The following is a 19,386-nucleotide window of genomic DNA, read 5'->3' on the forward strand; positions in this document are numbered from 1 at the left end:
TTTGGGCGTCAGAGACTATTGAAATACTGTGTGCGATGACTGAGATGTCCATACTCTAGATTACACTTGGGTGAGGTGAAACAAACATAAACGATCTAAATGGTTCATGCCCTTTATTTAAATGTAATGCGGGACCTGAAGTTTTTTCAAGTAGAGTTAGGCAAGGTAAATCTTTATTTATAATATCTGAATTTTTTTCATTTAATTTATTAGTTGTACATTAGAAGAAATAAATAATTTTATAAACATTTGTCCTTTCTGAAATAAAAGGCGACATTCACAAAATATGACTACTGACGTTTCATTATACAATACAATCTTATTTTAAAAAAATTAGATAACATTTATTTAGATTGTAATAAACGTCCTATGCAATGCCGAACTGGCGAAATATAAAACTGTTAAGACTACAAATAAACTACCATCCATTAACTCCCTTCAATAGCTCTTTAACGCAGGGAGATAAAAATACCCCTCCATGATCAAAGGACAACAAATAATACAAATGAAATTCTGCGATTTTTAAAGAAATTTTAAAGATTTTGGCCAGAGTTTCAGGGAACGAAATGACTGATTTGGAAGAAAATGGCCAGTTGCTCCAAGCTGAAAGAGAAGAAACGGTAAGACTGTCTTTGATTTAAATTTGTAAGAAGATTGTAATTTGCAATCAATCATGCTCAGATTTGGTGTCTCCCTTTGGCGAATTTCTCAAGCTTGAAATTGCATTAAATTGCATTAAATATGACATGTTGGTTTTGTAATTAATGCAAATAATGTTTGATTAGATACTGTTAATTACATTTTTTTCTTTTAGGAAGATGACATCATATCAGAGGAAGAATTGAACAAAAGAAGAAAATATTTAGAGGATTTAAAAACTTTCCTAACCGAGCAACAGGAAAAGATTTCTTTAACATTAGAGCAATTAGGTTGGACACCAGAACATTTTATAAAGGTAAAAAATATGGTATTTTGTATTAAATCATACATTTAATGGCACATGAAGGTTTTTTTTTGATAAGCATTTGATAATCTTTTCGCAATTTGATAACTAATAATAACAGATATTAGTTGGATGTTAACAATGACAGAGTTCTGATGTTATATGTGCCCTTATTGTATTTCAGCCTCAGAATAAAGTGACTTGTCCTTATAACCCTAGTCATATTCTACCTGAATCTAGCCTAGATAAACATTTAGAAACTTGTCAATGGCTATCTAAAGGAGTACCTAGATATCAGTTGGTGAGTCAATTGTTTTGTTTAATGCTTCAAACTTGAATGTCTTATGATATGATATTTTGTTTTTTTGACTGACCTGGCAGCTATACTTCCTACAGAGCCTTGTTATTCTTAGGCATTTGAGCTGCCCTATTGCCCTATTGGTCGTGTCTGGAAATTAGAGTCAAATCAACTGCTCTGGTCTAAAGGTTTGATGATATTTTTGAATTCATTTTAGTTTGAAAATTGTGTGTTACATGAATTTTTTATTTTCCGATAGAGAGATGTTTTGGGTGAAAAAGAAAGGTTGAAAAATACACCAATTTCAACAATACAGTTAGGTAAATGGATCTTATTCTATTCTTTCTGTTGATGTATAGTAGTGGTCAGAAATGCTTGGATGTATAAGTCTATTTTGTTTCAATAGAAAACTTAATATATTAGTTCTTCCCAACTGTTATTTAATATTTTTAGATGAATGTAAACTAAATGGTATTCTATGGAATAAAGCTGTTAAATCAGGTCAAGGTGAGTGGAATCTACTTAATACTATATGGAAATTTACTTAATATTAAACATTAGCTGGGCCTTGATAATAATATTCAAATTTTTTTGTTTGATAAAAAATTATATTACGGTGTCTCTAATGTCATAAACCAGAAATGAATTTATTCCTTATTTGAAATTAAAGTTTTGAACATAATCTTCAATGTTGCCAACTACCCTTGATAGTTATTTGAAGCTGTATATTTTTCCATTTACAGTGTACACTGGTCAAAGAAAGCTACCTGTAACACCAGAAGATGATTCTATCATTTTAACACCAGATGAGAGACTGGCAGTGCATGAATATGTAGTCTCTGAAGCCCAGTCTCAGGGCATTATGATGAATGTTGAAAAAGATGAACATTTGACAATAGATTGGCAGAAAGTTATAAAGAAAGGTATGAGATAGTTTTAATAAGTTACTGACAAAAAAGCAACAAACAATCTTTTCTATAGATGTCCCAAGATACTTTTCTTTGGTTGTAAACCCTCATTTTTGAGATGTCCTTTTTTGATTAAAGCAAGTCTCGTTTTGATTATTTTATCGAAGCAGAGATCACAAAGATTTCGATTTTCATCCCATGTGTTTTCCAGGTGTATTGGAGAGTGAAACCAGTGATAAGTTAACTCCCTTGGAAAAAATGCAAGCATTGAGAGATTTTAAACGCAGGAGGCAGAAATATCGAGCTAAAAATGTTCATATCACCAGAAAATCTTATACAGAGGTAAGATTTTTTAGGGCTGATTTTGGTCAGATTTTATCAACTTATCAATTCACAGTTTTAGTAATCCTAGACTAATATGGTCAATATTTTATTGGACAAAATATATCGATAATTCATTGTGTTTTTATAGGGGTTTCTTCAATGGCTCTCAATAGTCAAAGAAAACACATAGTTGTGTCTAGTAATTTTTTCAAAAGTTTTATTGGAAGTCAGTAGAAGTTAAGTAAAACATATGTTTTCTTTCAGATAATCAGAGAGGTGATATCAAACCAGGTAGAAATGTGGGGTGCCGAGGAGAGTGGGGGGGAAAATGTGGATGATGTAGAGGTAGTAGAGGGTATGGATTCAGGATATTTGAACAGAGAATCCAGAGGAAGCCAAGATTCATCAGGTTATGGTCGAGATTCAGGGAGGGGTTGGTCTGATAGAGAAAGGAATGACAGAGGTAGGGATAGAGAGCCTGATAGAAGGAGGAGCTACAAAGATGACAGAGATAGGGGATCTTATTGGGGCCAAACCAGGGAATCATCCTACAGGGATTCAAACAGGGATCAATCCAGGGAATCGTATGGGGATTCAAGCAGGGGCCAATCTAGGGAATCAAGCAGGGGCCAATACAGAGAATCATCTCATAGGGAACAATCCAGGGAAACCAATAGGGATTCAAAGAGGGTACCTGACAGAGAAAGGGAAAATGAACGGAGAGATTACGAAAGGGAGAGAAGCAGAAAAAGGGAAAGAGAGGGAAGTAGGGAAAGATCAAGATCATCAGACAGAAGACCTCCAAAACGTGAGAAATATGAAATGTCCCAGATGAAGTCAGAAAGAGAGACAACTCCAATGGTGGACCATGAGAGAGAAGATTCCACTAGTAAAACATCACATAAGGACAGGTAATGACATTATATGATTCAAATGTTTTGGTATCCAAAAAGTAAATCCGAAGTTCTGATGAAAACTTTGACTTTCTGACCTACATTATCATTGCCTGCATTACATGAAAAAAAGTCAATTTTCCTGGTCTATGTGAGGTTAGAAATGAAGTCTTTTCAGTTAGATTTTCGATTTTGACTCCAAATTTTGTAGTTCGCTCTGATTACTGGTAATTGTTTTTTAAATTTCTTGGTTTGAAAAAATCTTGCACAGTTGTCTTGTTTTCAGATATCAAGAAGAGTCCAGTTCCAGATCACACAAGAAATCTAAAAAACACAAACATAAAAAGAAGCACAAGAAACATAAAAGCAGAAAAAAATCTTCAAGTTCCAGTGATTCAGAATCTCCTTCTTAGTGGCTCAGTGCTGTTTAAGCCAATATCCATGGACATGTCTCAATAAAGAAATCATATTTGATGGACATCACCAAATAACATTGCTTGCACCTTGGTATATACTGTCATAAGTTATATCATAGCATGTTATAGCTCAAGTAATATGATTCAGAATCTCCCTCTTAGTGGCTCAGTGTTGTTTAAGCCAATATCCATGGACATGTCTCACATATCATATATCAAGTAATATGTCTAGGAATTTTCAGATGCAATGCTCAGTATCATTATAATGTCAATATGAAGTCATTCAACTGCAGTTGTATACTAACAGTATATTTTGCTAATCAATGAGCTGTAGAGTTGTCTGATGCAACACCTAGTGCCATTAACTAAGCGACTGAAAGAAAGCACTCCTATCTATATGAACATGAAAATAATAGAAATAAAACACTCTACATTATTTGAATATTTAATTATTTTTTTTGTTGATGTTAAGTTTTTGTGTTTAATTAAGAAATATATTAATTAATTATAAACATTAATTCTCTTTGTTAATGACAAATTTTTACTAGAAATATACAATCAATTTTTCATATATTATTTTTTTCATTCACAGAACTTTTTCACACTTTCATCAAATTTACACATATATCACTAGATTACAAGTATTTCACAAAAATTTTAAAACAGGTATAGCTGAAATGAACTTGTTTCAGCTAAGGGGATCAATTTTCAGAATCAAAATTGAAGTTGCAGTTTGTCTGTAAATAAAGAACAATGTACCAGTGACAACAACACTTTCACAATCTTGGTTGTCAGTCTCTGAACATAAACAATATTTATATTACGTTATTGATAATCACTGCTTTTAAGAACTTTGTAAAAGCCTATTCTGAGACTGTTGTCCCTTCAGCTGGTATGTTTCTTAAATTACGAATAACAAGTGTAACAAGCTTGTTTCCCTGATGATGTAATTTTGCTCAGAAAGCATATTTTTAAACAACTATATTCCTCAGCAAATTAAAAAATTGTTTAAAAGATGAAGACAGTGGTTTAAGCTAAGGAATAGAATTGTGATAGAAGTTAGTGAGAATTAATAGGAAGTGAGAAATACAGAAGTACTACTGTCTTCACAAAGGCATTATGTCTTCCTTCATCTTATACCTTGACTGCAATGGCTCACTTTCACGCACAGCGATTTCATTGGATTGTACGCAAGTGAACACAGTCAATCAGATTATATTTTACATTCTTTTTGTCGAGGGGTCAGTTGGGTTGTTTTCCCTAGCGTGCTTTCCAATAAAATTGTTGCATTCAAAAACTTTTGAGAAACAAAGTGGGCCATTGCAGTCAAGGTATAAGATGCAGACATAATACCTTGACCATTGTGAAGATGTTGACTACTAGGAATGCTACATTACAAGCAGACAGTCCATTAGATAATTTACACAATTTTTGATTCATATAAAAGAAAGCTTTTTTATTGGCTAACATGGTTAAAAAGCATTATCACATGTTACCAAATAAACTGATTTGAATAAGCTTATGGCAACATCACTCAATCTCAAAATACAATGAATATCATTAACAAGTTAAAGATAAGCTACAGTTTTGCCTTATGTAGTCATAGGGGTTTGCTCAGAAAAACAAAAATTCTTAAAAACAGATTATATAGAAAAGAAAGTTTCTATGATCATGAAGTTTTTCATCACTAAATATCCATCAAATTAACTGATGAACTTTAAGTATTCAGGTGAAAAATTAAAAACAGAAAGTATCACAGTCACAAACCTTGTTGGACAAGTCAAGTCACATGATGAGGTCACATGATAACCATATATGGAATGTAAATTACAATTTCAAAGCACATCTGGATAATATTGAGTACTGGTAGTTTTTGCAGGTAACTGTATGTGATTAAGGTATTGGTTGATATGATATAACTATTTGTTCCATAATTTTACTGAGCACCAAGCCTGGAATCTGTTGCAATTTCAATCTTAATAACTGCAAAAAAAACTTGACATAGCACTAATTCTAACCGGTATAACTTGTTTTTGGTGGTTTTAATTGCAATAGTTTCTTCATGTTTTAAAAAACAATTGTCCTTTAAAATTGTGCCACAGTATATATTATCATCAAACAGAACACAGCAACATTACTCTATATTAAAACATATTTCCATTTTATCTTAATTCATCCACTTTTCTTGTACATTTGACTTATTTTCATCTTTCAGCAACAAAATAATGGCAAATGTGCAATTTTCCAGAAACTCAAACTACTTTCAGAACTCAGTTTTTGAACACACATTTCTTCACACACATTGTTACACTTTAATTTGACCTTTGTGTGTGTAAAACACCATCTTCATTAGACTGATCAGGTGCTGACATGAAGGACATAAAACTTCATTCATGTCAATTTGTTTCACACAATCACAGAATTATCGCACCAAGAACTCAAACCCATGTTTCAAACCTCAGCACCAAGATCCATGACTCCAGCGTCTGCTACTGGCACATATCGTTCCCCAATCTGCACTAATAATATCGTTTTATCAACATGAGATCGTTTATTAAGGTCACGATGTCCAGGTAACCATCGATGTACCACTGTCCCTTCAACACCTTTAGATGGTCGCCAGTCATTCCAAGAATTTTTACCACCATTTTGTTTCCAATCGTCATTTGGCCACTGTACATCAATTCTTCGTCCCAGATTTAAATTGTCGTAAACTTGATTAGGATCCATTATCTAAATCAATATAAAATACAGAATTTACTTATTTTATAAAAAATTTAAAGAAAGCTGACTAAGTGACTGAACAGTGTGGCACTGAGGTGATTTGAAATATAATCTGGCGACCTTTAATAAGTCATCTTTCCTTATTATTCAAGTCCATCCAGTTGTAAATGGGCATAGATCAATGCCAAGAGGTTTGTCAAAGAACAACTGGAAGTTATTATCCTTGTTAACAATGCTTATTATATTAAGCTAAAACTGACACTAGAAAAGATGATTCAATCTTACAGCTAAGATTCTTGCCATGTATGTAATTATATCCTTCACAATCATCAAAGCAGAGATAAAATTACAAAAAAAACTTACATACCCTGACTCTATATGGTGTTATATCTTTATAAGATGACGGATCCACTATAAGGTTAGCTAATGAAGCTAGAGCACTGGGTTTACTTGCTGAACTAGCTGTAGATATCAAACTACCACGGTTACCTAGATTCTGCAGAGGAATTTCTTGACCCTGATTGGTTGGAGTAGAAACTGAAATTTTAAAACAAGAGTAAATTGGATTGAAATTTTCAAGAAAATGGAGCTTGCATTTAATACCAATGGAATAAAAAGGAACCCATGATTTGGATAGAATGAAAATAAAATGTTTACCTTCTTCAGATTTGCCCAGGGTAGCTACTGCCACCTGTTGGCTATGACTAACTGTATAAGGGAGATCATCATGGAACGCTGAACTTCCTCCAACACACGTGGTGTCACATTGGTTACGTAATCTGAAATGAAATGAATTGAAATGATTGGAGTATAATTTGACAAGAATGGATTTATGGCTTGATATTGAAATGATATGAATTCTATCAGGCTGTTAAACATCTACAGTTTTAGTAAAAAAACTGAATTTCAACAACATAATTGTAATGAACGTAAATAACCAATTACTTTGCCAATATTTCCTAAAAATCTGGATTTAGCAAAAATAAGGCCCCTGATAAAAAAGGAACACAAGAAATACACACTAATCAGACTTTTACCTTCTCCAAATTCGATGGAAGAATCGCTTGACGTTAGCTAAAATAAATTCACCGCCAATCTGTTCATGTGTCGAGGAATAAGATGTTGTCAATGGCGACACGTAGATAGGATACCCAATAGGTTGATCACAAGAGGAATTTATCATATTCCGTAAAGCTTGTTTAGCATTCTGTATACTGCCTCGTTCTGGATTACGGTTACGTAAGAATATTAATTCTTGTTGTTGTCCGGCCCATAATCCTCTCACACATTCACGATTGACCTAAAATAGTGAGAAAAATCATATAATTTTCAAATGCCTAGAATCCTACAATACAATAATCATTCGCAAAGATCATTTGAGTTTAGTTTTATACACGGCTACAACTACAAATAATCTTACATCTAAAGTCTGGTGCAGAAAAAAATCACATGCTTACATCACTGATTCTGGTAGCTACAGAGAAGTTGGCAAAACAAATTAGCATGTTGTGATAATATAATGCTATCAAATATCCCTCGGCATTCTGTCATAAGATCTGACAGTGTGCCATATATAATATTCTGTCTCAGTTGAAATTACTAGATGATGAAAATCCAGTATCCTACCTTAACAACTCTAAAACTAAGATATCTTTTATTTAACATAATAATTTTATATTCATCAGAACCTTCATCAAAAACATGTCTGAAATACAGGATAATAAACATCAAACTTTCAGTTAAATTAACATCAGGTACCTAACATGATTCATTGTGGGAGGCAAATGTCCCATTTAAGGTAATAATATTCATGATGTCACATGATATTTAACACACTTTCAAAAAACTCATTTTTTTACGGTTTGCTTAAAAAATATGAATAAAATAGAGTGCAGGCAAACCTTGTTTTGATTGGTTAAATGCGTCATATACAACAAATGGATAAAGTAAACCAAGACCCCATTCTTTTCTTGATAAGGGGTGCTGTTTAAACAATAATGGGTCTAATGATATTGATTAAATCTAGTAGATCTCATAAGTTTCTTACCTCAAAGCTAAAAGTGAGGAGACGTTTGATAAAACAGCGTTTCTCCAGGCAGGATCAGCTTCATGTGAGATCACCATATTGGATTCATGATTTGTGATGGCATCATACAAACATTCCACATCATCTTCTTCATCTGGTGACGTAAAATGATCCTAAAATACAGAAAAAACATTGGTCAAAAAAAGAGAATCCAACTTATTTCATGCTCAGAATATAATGTCTCTTTTATTCAAAAAAATATCTGACCATTTAAATTTTTAAAACATTTAAATTTATTAAAGGTATATTACAGGTAGTGGTCTTTGTACAAAGAAAATTCAATTTCGTGCGGTTCAATCACAAAGAAAAATTCTAATTCCACAACCAATAAAAAAAGTGAAAGTAGCATCGCTGCCTCCAATGAATAAGTATCTCTAACCTGATGTAACTTCAAAGACATTCTAATGGCAGGGGCAACAACTCTTCTCATCATTTCCATATCAGCAAATACCCATTCATCTCTGGGAGATGTGATACGGAAATCTCCTTTAAATAAGGCATGTAAACCATACAGGAAAAAATCAACACTGAAAAACAAAATGGATTCTTCAAAAATTTCTACATATTGATATTAAAACAGAAATTTTACAGATTGTTTCATGCCAATTCATGTTGTTTCACTTGCAGAGTTGAACCACTCTGTATCCATTTTCCTGTTTGGGTTGTTTCATGCTTAACTCACTTCCATCAGAGTTAAACCACTCTGTCTCCTTTTTCCTCTTTGGGTTGTTTCATGCTTAACTCACTTCCATCAGAGTTAAACCACTCTTTCTCCTTTTTCCTCTTTGGGTTGTTTCATGCTTAACTCACTTGCATCAGAGTTGGACCACTCTCTATCTTATTTCCTGTTTGGATTGTTTCACTTACCTAGCTGAAGCTACATTCTGTGAGGCAGCCCCTAGAGCTCTTCTACCCAATAAACTGAGACTATAACATAATGATACTAGATCACTGCCTTTCTCACAGTTTACACTCTGTAAATTATCAAACATATTACATTGATAAATAGTTCTAATGTCTGACAATGGAAAAAAAAAGTCTAGTTCTTTGAGGCCCCATGTGCTGTGGATGGTAAAAATTCCCCACTAGTAGAAAATCTAAAAAGAGACAACTAATACTTCTGTCCAATAAAAATTTTGCTCATTGCACACTGCATGACATTGTCCATTAGCGCAATCAGGTGCAAAAAAGTAGGACATAAAAATTTTTTCATTAAAATAACAACTTTCTTCTGATTAGGAATTGTAGAAGTTACCTACCTTGTCTCTTCTAGAAACGCAGTATTGTATCCAGCTATGATAAACTCGACAGAAACTGGTCCTTGATATACCAGACAGCTTTGGATCATAGTCTTCATCAACATGGATATTAAATGTAGGATCAAGGTCAACATAATCTTCATTAGTTGTGGTCTGTAGTGCCTCCATAATACTGGAGTTATCTAACCATTCTACCAACCTCGGAGAGCGGACTGTATAGTAAATTATACTCTAAAACAGAAGATTAAATTGTGATCATTAGATTATGCCAACTGTCCTAAAGTTGAAATTCTAGTTAACGACATCTGTAAACTGTCTAACAAAGCACAGTGTCAGTTGCAGCATATGATTGGTATGCAATTATCGAAGAAAATTTAAAGGTACGGGATCACACACAATGCAAGCATTATTATTATCCTACACCAGAAACCATGTCTTGTTTATTGGCCTCTTCTATCTTCTTCTGTATAATAGATAAAATGTCACACAACATTATTTCTGAAAGACAAAAGGCCTGCAAGCTATGCGTGTACTTGTTCAGCAACACTGATCAAATTGACAAGAGAATCCAAAATGTTTAAACAAATCACTCACCTTAATGTAGTAAGTTATTAAAACTTTTCGAAGATCAAATATCTGTAACATGGAAGCAGCACTATTATCTGAGATACTGTAACCCTCTAAGACATATTTGGTAACAACAACTTCCCAGGCCAACCAGCGCTGGTTGAAGGCTGTGTTTAAACTGAGAAAATGAGGTAGATGACCAGGCTCAAAACAACATAATCCTGAAAAACAAAACAAGATTTAAGTATTCGATACTATTACATCAGCCTAGCATCAGTCCTATTCTAAAACTACAACATTTTGTCTTACTTTCAGTGAATTATTGTTGACATGACATGTTCAGTAGAAAAAAACAAAACATTAAAAGACTTTTCCCCAATTCAATGCAAGATCTATTAAAGAATCTGGCTGCTGAGGTTCTTAAGTATAGGTAATGAAACAAAATTGTCCTTATCATCTGTTACAAGCCATGCAGTGTGCAACTTGTGAAATTTGGAAAAGGACAGCTGTAAAGTGTACAAGGGTAAAGGGAAGACATTTAAGAATCTTGACACTTGTGAGGGTAATTTAGGCTATATAATAGGATATATGTACCTTCATTATCTTCTACTCCTTCTGTTATAGCTTCTACTTCTCTCTGTTGACAATATGTCCCTACAATCAATATTGATGAACAAAATTATATCACATATTGTTATTGAAGGTTGCAAGGGAAAAGGTAAATGCTTGTAAAAAAGTAATTCTAAAAGACTGGTTGCCCATACAGCGTGGCAACCTAAACTACAAATATAAGGTCTATTACATACAGTCAGCTCGTTTAGAGGGCAATAACAAGCCCATCACTTTACATCAAAACATGTTATATCTAAATCAGTTCATCAACTCTTAAAATTCAGTAAGTTACATTACACTGTATATTGAACCTACCTCTAAATTCTAAACCACGAAGTTGAAATGTCACCAGACCGTTTCCAGTTTCTACGATATGTACTAGAGCATTGAGGTAATCTGAGGCCATAATAAAACAATCACCCTGGGTATAATTACCCCATCGTCCTAATATTAGATCTCCACATAAACTATGTTGTAGAGATCGGGTTAGATGTTCATAAAATATTGAGTTTAAATTATTATCATCTGCACCTACAAATAGAAAAATAAAATGAAATGAATAGAGTTTTACATCCTACTTGGGCTAATCGAGATGGGCAGTATGCAATAAGTGAAATTTTGCTGGGACAGCTGCTTTAGCTAAACACAGAAGAAAATCAATGTTAACCCTTTGAACACCAAATATCAGGAAATAGAACGTCAAGCAAATCAATCTAAGCGTATGAAGTTAATATTTGATGCAGCTTCACAGGTCTCTCAGTATTTCATCATGTAAATATGCTGCTTTGTTGTAAAGGTTAAGGAAAGAGGCAAACGATGACTTTAGAAATATGAGGATTTTGCTTTCAGCCTTTTCCTGTCATTCATTATTTTGAGTGTAATAAATTTGAGTTTTTTTGCTTTTATCACAAACTTAAGAGAAAAATTTTTACCTGGATTTCTATCTAACTGTGAGGCAAGTCTGGTATTGGTATGATCAACTCTCTTTGTACTGAAATACGAAAATAATATCAGTCACTACACACATATTCACAGGGCTATTAATTCAAAACATCATCTTTGGCAGATAATTCAGTGCTCATCTCAGAATTCTTTTTAACCAAGGTGAGTTGAAAGCCAGTTTAAATCTTTAAATATCTAACCCTAACCCAGACTGAAAAAGGTCAGTTGACTGAAGATCGTAAGCATGAAACTTTGAGTAATAACATGTTTTAAGTTGTTTAAATTCTTCTATTTCTTTATATATGCTATAAAAAAAAAGACGCCATTAAGAAGAAAATGTACTTACTTATAATCACGTTCCCAGAATTTAACCGGGCGTATATAGGAGGTTATAAATATGGCGCTACCCAGAAATGGATTTAATGGGGTAGAAAATATGGCTGATATTACAGCTTGTAAAAATAACATGGCAGAATCTACATCATAATGTTAAAGAATCTAAACTATTTTAATAAAAGGAATAAATTTGTTATTCCAGGTAGATTTAATATCACTCTGGTATCTTAAGATCTATCATAGACTTCTTAACAATAAATAGAGCAGAGCATTCTCTAACAGGAACCCACAGGCAAATGATAGCAAATAAATTCTGTGAAACTATTAGGCATTGAGTCTCCAAATTTCCATGAGTGGCATTTAGTAATCAGAGGGTAAATAACTGGCTTTATTATACATTGCAAGTTATATATCAAAGTAATCCATATAATTTGTGTAAAGTTATCTCAAGTCTCCAACTGGTTATGATGTCATATTTTGAAAGGATACGAGGTACACTAAATGGTTGAGCAAAGGCATGGAATGCTGAGCCCCAGGTGATCTGCCATGGAGCTATATAAGTTATAATAAACTTCATCTTTAATACCCAATCACAAAACTATAAAATATAATAGAGAATATCATAATGATAGGTATAGCATAAAAGTTAGTTATGTATAAAATCTAGATCTTAATCTAGTAGACAAAGATGAAATTGAAGACAAACAGTTTGGTGGCTCAAATGAGTTTTGTTTCAGGCAAGTCAAAATTGATAATGGGATGTGGTATACAATGAAGGAAACTTCAAAATGTTGTCAGTTCATTGATGTGCAGTCTGTAGAATGGTGGCATCTGTTTATTGACCATTCCATGTCAGCCTCCCTGACCTGCAAACTGATAAAGGAAACATATTTTCTCTGCCGAAGCCTAGATTAAGCCACAGACCTTCGTTAAGCAGGCAAGGATCTATCGAGCAGAATCATCCACACGAATTAATACATCTGCCATGTCTAATCAATATACACATTATAACTAATTATACAAAAAATACAACAAACCTTATTAAAGAAGATGGACATGAAGAAATAATCAATAAGAAAGGTTTCTGATGTTGTACGATGGTCGTATTTAAAGAAAAATATAGTAAATGTTAATATCATATATTGTCTTGGTGTGTCACTGAATGCAAATCTCAGCAGTTTCAAACCACATATAACTATTATTAATGGCCCCATACTGAAAATAAAAAATATGTTAACATTTAATATCAAACATCTTAATTATTACATGTAAAGTGTGTGGCCATTAACAAATATATCTGGCGAATTCAAATCTACAGCTCTATACTTCGTTTAATTCATTTCTATGGGTAAACCACAAATAAAGCAATGAGTTTTAGGTCATACGTTGCTGCACCTAATTAGGCAGATGAAGACAAACAAGTGAAGTGTGCAATGAGAGAATTTTTGCCAGGACAGGGGCATTAGCCTACTCTTTTACGATTTCTAGCTTAAGATACCCTGACAAAAGTCATCTCGTTTCAACTAAAAATTACTATTTAGTACAAAACCAACTGCTCTGATCTAGGAATTTTAGGTGGTAACATTTCAGTTAAGTAATGTTACAAAAGCACAGGCATACAGGAGATCTAGGGATGTTTCATACTGTACTTACTAATGTTTAAATTTACAGGTTATTGAAGGTGCTGATGTTGTCAAGGCACATAAACAAACCACAGTATATAAACAATTTCTCTCTATAAATCTTAACCATAAATATAATCTTTCAAACCACATTATCTTGGCTGGTTCTGAAAAATAAATAATATATAATAATCATTATATAGAATTCATCATTGTTTAGTCCATGTCACTCTTTAAAATATATTTAGGCAGTGGCGGAGCCAAAGAGGGGCAGAGGGAACAGCCGCCACCCTCAAAGACCCGAAAGCAATTTTTTCGGGCAAATATCTCATAACTAGGTTAGGAATTCGGACAATCTCAGATATTTCGTCCTTCTCTCAGACGCAAATCTGGCTCCGCCACTGTACTTGAGATATGTAGACGGAAAAAAAATCTAAACATTTTGAGGTAACAATAGATCTTTTATTGAGCTCCAAAAGTACCACTTAACATGCTTTATAATATATTACTCATGTAATGTCAAGGCTCAAGCTAGGTAAGCATTTGTTTTGCTACGTACGGCAGACAATCTTAACACAAAACCTCTATAATTTGAACGTAAGAAGTCAACACTTTGGTACAATAATTGCTTTGATGATCACTATCAAAGAAAGAAATTTAAAACTTACCTTTAACTTCAAAATAATTCCTTTCTTTACTTTGTAAAATCGGATGTGAACAACATAACCAGGGCATTTCTTTACGTAACATTGGAATTATATAATGTATTATAAATCCTACACTAGCTGCTAGTAGATATAGTATATCACTCAATACAGGCTGCAATAAATATATCAATTAATATTTTGAGGACTTCAGGACGACATTTTACTTTGTATTGTATGTCATATGAATAACAACACACCTTGGTGATTTTCAGCAGATCTGTTTTGATATTTTTTCGATCCAGAGCCATTGACTAACTCTTTTACTGTATACCTAGCACAGCCTGAAGCATCTGGTCTCTGTTTATTGGTCATCCCAACAACTAGATGCTTTCTCCAGTAGGAGATAAGAAATATACAGGACTCAAGCATATAATGGTTATTTGAATTATTATACTTACATGTAAAACTGGGCTAGTAAAAACAGTACTGACATGTATAGCAAATACTAATATAGTCACACATACACATACTATCATATCAGACTGTAGCCGTTCACTCTACAAAATAAATATAGTAACACACTACTGTGAATACTCCACAATATAAAGGAAATTCTGATACCACTGCAAGTGCTTCAGAGAATCTGGTGTTAGCATTCAAAAGTTGTTAGATATCAGCAAATCCAACATCATGCCTAAAACAAGCATTACTGATACTCAACACCCATAATTGGTGCCAGCAGACTTGTAACCATGAATGAAAACTCATATGGTTTTTAAACATCTGGGAAAGTGTGCCTGTGTCTCTGCTTTGGTAGCATTGCTTAAACCACAATGTTTAATTTTAAAGGGGAAAATACATTAAGTGAGACTTACAACACAAGTTTTAAGTTTATCTGGTAGCGGATCTATTAAATCTTCTGTTTCTTTTCCTTCTTTTTCTTTCTCTTTTTCTTCTGTTTTAAAAACAGAATCTTTAATAAACATCCTGTAAGATAAAACAATGAATCAGGATTGACAATATAATCAATTATGTTAAATAATGGGAACGCAATATTTTGGTATATTACTCCCGAGTTTGAAATGATGACAATGTTAATTGTTGAAACTTTGTGTTTATAAAACTTAGGAGCATTGTATCCCAAATATGGGTTTTACATTGAAGATTACTTAATATTTTCAAATTTATTAGGATATTTATTGTATTTCTTTATTTTTTCCTTGTGATGTATTCAAACTTACAATATCAAATCAAGATTACAGATTAGAATCAACTTACCACAATATACTGGGATCACTGGCACTTCTACTCAGATGATACGAAACAGAAACTAGAACTGCTGAGAAGATGGAAAAGATGGGATTCTGAGCTGCCTCAATATCTACCTGTTTATTACAAGGATATCGACTGCTACCAACATCCTACAACAAACACATATAGTTGTCAATTTTCACATACCACCTGTCTTTGTGGTATATAGACAGCCAACCAGGGCCCTAGTTAGAAAGACTGTTGCTGCCTGTGTAACTACTAGTGGAGGACTATATTCACTAGCGTACAATCCAATCAAATCACAGCATATACAAACTTCTGTGATACAAGAAGAGAGCCTAATGATGCAAACGTTTGAGATGGAGATCGTAATAACTCTATGTTGTGAAGAAGATGTAGGAAGAATTCAGTAGATGTTTACCTGTAAGGCTGCGAAGGCGAAACCATAAAGCAGAGCAACAGCAATAAAACTTCTACATATACAATACACTGAGGAGATCAAGCTTGTGGTTGCTTAAAATAGAAATCAAATCAAATATTTATTGTTATGTAGAGTTATTGTTAAAAAATCCTATTTATCTTTCTTTCTTAGTACTTTAAAATCCCTGTACTGTTTCTATAAGGTAATTGAAGGGAGTAATCTTTGTTTTATGTACCTTATTGGCTTCTATCTTAAAACTAAGAAAATAATGAGAACAGTTCAGTTTGAACTCTATCTAAATTCAAGACACAATTAAATATAAAAACACATTGTAAATATCAAAACTGGCTTACCATTTCCTCCAAAGAAGTTCATGTCTATCTGCTCTAATACGAACATGATAAAAGTATTAACTTGAGGTAGGAGGCCCAGAGTAAATATAATAGGGAAACATAAAATAAATACTGAAATAGAAAATGATAGCTTAAATACACAACATACTCAATAAAAAATGAAAATGAATGTCTTTTTTCTTCCGATAGTAAATTCATATAATGTATATTTGTGAGTACAGCGCACAGTTTTTTACCCTAAAAAGAGCTTGTCAAACTCCAGATACACATTATAAACAGTGACAAAATCTTTTGGAATAATTCAGTGGAGACTTAATTCTTCACAATGGGAGTTTGAAAAATTTGTGTATGTCTGACTCATTGGAAATATTTCCACAGGTGCATAAATACCACTAAAAGGCTAAAATTTGTGAATTCCTTGACAAACTGACTGTTAAATTGGGCTATTTGTTTATTTAAGAACTTGGGTAATGGGTTCTAGAAAGTTATATTGTATTACCTTTGAAAAGATGTGTAGTGAATATTAGAGAGGACTTCACTGGAAACGAAATTCCATATAAGGTCAAAACTTCATTGCCAGCGACCTGACTACAGTAGTTTAACAATAACAATAATCCACAAAATAAACAGAAATAAAATGGACGGCTAAAAACAATGAGTCGATTGTATCCCTGAAATAAAAACAGCATCATCAATTTTATGTCAGCCATTCAAATCTATCTGTAAATAAATCATCTTCACTCATACATATTTTCCCACCTATTCCTCTCTTCGTCATTTTAAATACACCTACTGTACCTATCAGTTTTATGGCACAATTAGATGCGTTTTATTGAATGTCGGATAGTTTTTGTGAATCCCAAACCTGCAGAACTGACTAATCCAGCTGCCTGCTATTTAACATATTAGACCTATTAATACTTACATGCATTGGTGAAGCAGCATCTGGTTGCACGCTCTGAAAATGAAAGTAAAATTATGTAAATGAAATTCATTTTCTATTTCTTTTCTCCTGATAGAGTTAATGATTCAGTGTGCATCTAGGAAATTGTCAGCTGTCAAGAGATCTTTAAATCCTGTAACACATGGGGCCTTGTTTTAATTGTCCCATTTGAACTGAAATGAAATGAATGGAGTTTTACATCCTACTTTTCTGCACCAAGTGTATTATCCTGTTTGAATAACTCCAACAACCCATGTGTCAGCCATAATGACCTGTAGTACCGACACAACATTTTCAAACACCATCTAAAAAGCCAATCTATATTGAAACACCTACTAATCCTAATTCTACTAACAATTTAAAACATGTTGTATCTTACCTTTAACAGACAGTACTGACAACCAGCCAGATTTAAACAGAAGAAAAATATCCAGATTTCATGGTAGAAATTCGAAGATAGAACCAGGGCCCCTATTGCTCCTACTGCTACAGCCATTATCACAGTTATCAGAGTCTCTATATATGATATGTTCCTGTAATTAAATTATGGTAAAAGAAATAATATTTTGGAAAGTTCCTGTATGTATTTCCACGTTCTCTTTTATGAAGATGACAAAGGAATAGCAAATTTGACAGAGATAACAGACAAGTCATTCAAGTCAGGAACACAAGTAATAATGATAGATTATATCGACATCGATGCCTTATATTGTATCACTTTCAACTAAAAGTAATAATATCAGCAAAAGTTGGAAGAGTGGAAGAACCTGTCCATTTTCTCAAGAAAACATGGAACGATGATAGTTGTGGATTCTAATGTAGGTCAGCAATCATTACATGTTGATTGTGTTTCCAAATCAGCTGTGAATAGGCATAGATATATCAAAAGAGAACATCAGCTATAGATCTGGCAAATAAACTAGCTATAAATTATGGATATCTTTTCTTTTTTAAAACTTATACCAATAAAATCAACTAACCTGTCTAAGGCAGCTAATAAAGACAACCGATCAAATCGTATTTTTAAAAACTTTTGTCGTAATATTTTTAATTTATAAAAATGCTTGGGTTTTTCTTCAGCATAGGCGTTATTATGAGTGGTGTCGCTGTCAGACGTTATTTCTGAGATAACAGTACGACTATATGGCCCCGCCTCTAATAACGCCTGTACATATGACTGTAAAGCACTACTGGTTGTTTGGATGTCAGATTGTGGACCAGTACGGAATCCATACATCATGCTGTCCTGTCTCTCTTCAGACTTCGGTGAGTCCACGATCAAGGTTGAACCCGAGCCACTTGAACTTGTTGATTCTCTAGAACAAAATCAAAATGAAACCATCAAATACATGTTAAGATACAAGATAAAAATCCTAAGATATGTTGGTTTTTGGAGAGGAATTCTAAGATGAGACAAGTTACACAGTAGCATTAGTTGAATGAATTCTTACGCTTTCGATTCTTGGGCGTCTTGCCAGTTATCTTTAGATTCTGCAGTACCAACTCGAACAGCATCAAAACTCGTCTCTCCGAACGTGTAAGTAAACCATTCACCTATAAAAGAAGGTAATTTAGGTACTATATAATTGAGAATACAATGCTCAATAGTGTACAGTGGTAAATTGGGGCAGTAAGTGAACTGATGGGATGAGATTGTAAACAATAGGACCTTTTCCACCAGTAAAATACCTCCTCCTTACAATATGATTTTTAACCTTAATCAATGTCTAGAATATGGAAAGCTTAAGACTTGAATATCACAGGCACCTGTAGTTTTATTTCTTGTATTATTTCTTTGATAATGATGGGTGGGTTTAAAA

At 33.3% G+C, this 19,386-nt stretch overlaps 2 protein-coding genes across 2 annotated transcripts; one reads left to right on the forward strand and one right to left on the reverse strand.

The window, feature by feature from the left end:
* Positions 1 to 566: 566 nt before the first annotated feature.
* LOTGIDRAFT_166309 (hypothetical protein) lies at positions 567 to 3,779 on the forward strand (the record flags this gene model as incomplete). The annotated part of the gene is made up of 9 exons (XM_009063369.1): positions 567 to 620; positions 815 to 955; positions 1,128 to 1,244; positions 1,501 to 1,561; positions 1,695 to 1,748; positions 1,985 to 2,164; positions 2,361 to 2,491; positions 2,738 to 3,384; positions 3,653 to 3,779. The coding sequence occupies 9 exons, from the start codon at positions 567 to 569 to the stop codon at positions 3,777 to 3,779; spliced, it is 1,512 nt and encodes a 503-aa protein (XP_009061617.1).
* A 2,454-nt stretch (positions 3,780 to 6,233) lies between these two features.
* On the reverse strand, positions 6,234 to 18,803 carry LOTGIDRAFT_127487 (hypothetical protein; the record flags this gene model as incomplete). Its single annotated transcript, XM_009063370.1, has 26 exons — positions 6,234 to 6,515; positions 6,874 to 7,285; positions 7,544 to 7,806; positions 8,133 to 8,211; positions 8,554 to 8,705; positions 8,972 to 9,119; positions 9,460 to 9,566; positions 9,852 to 10,082; positions 10,446 to 10,639; positions 11,013 to 11,072; positions 11,346 to 11,561; positions 11,963 to 12,021; positions 12,319 to 12,448; positions 12,798 to 12,906; positions 13,346 to 13,523; positions 13,962 to 14,097; positions 14,599 to 14,749; positions 15,036 to 15,134; positions 15,453 to 15,564; positions 15,856 to 15,962; positions 16,271 to 16,362; positions 16,624 to 16,734; positions 17,123 to 17,294; positions 17,549 to 17,581; positions 17,946 to 18,099; positions 18,547 to 18,803. 26 exons carry the CDS (start codon positions 18,801 to 18,803, stop codon positions 6,234 to 6,236), a joined length of 4,044 nt encoding a protein of 1,347 aa, XP_009061618.1.
* Between the last annotated feature and the right edge of the window lie 583 nt (positions 18,804 to 19,386).

The sequence above is a fragment of the Lottia gigantea genome (genome assembly GCF_000327385.1).
Source record: "Lottia gigantea unplaced genomic scaffold LOTGIsca_57, whole genome shotgun sequence".
Lineage (NCBI taxonomy): Eukaryota > Metazoa > Mollusca > Gastropoda > Lottiidae > Lottia > Lottia gigantea.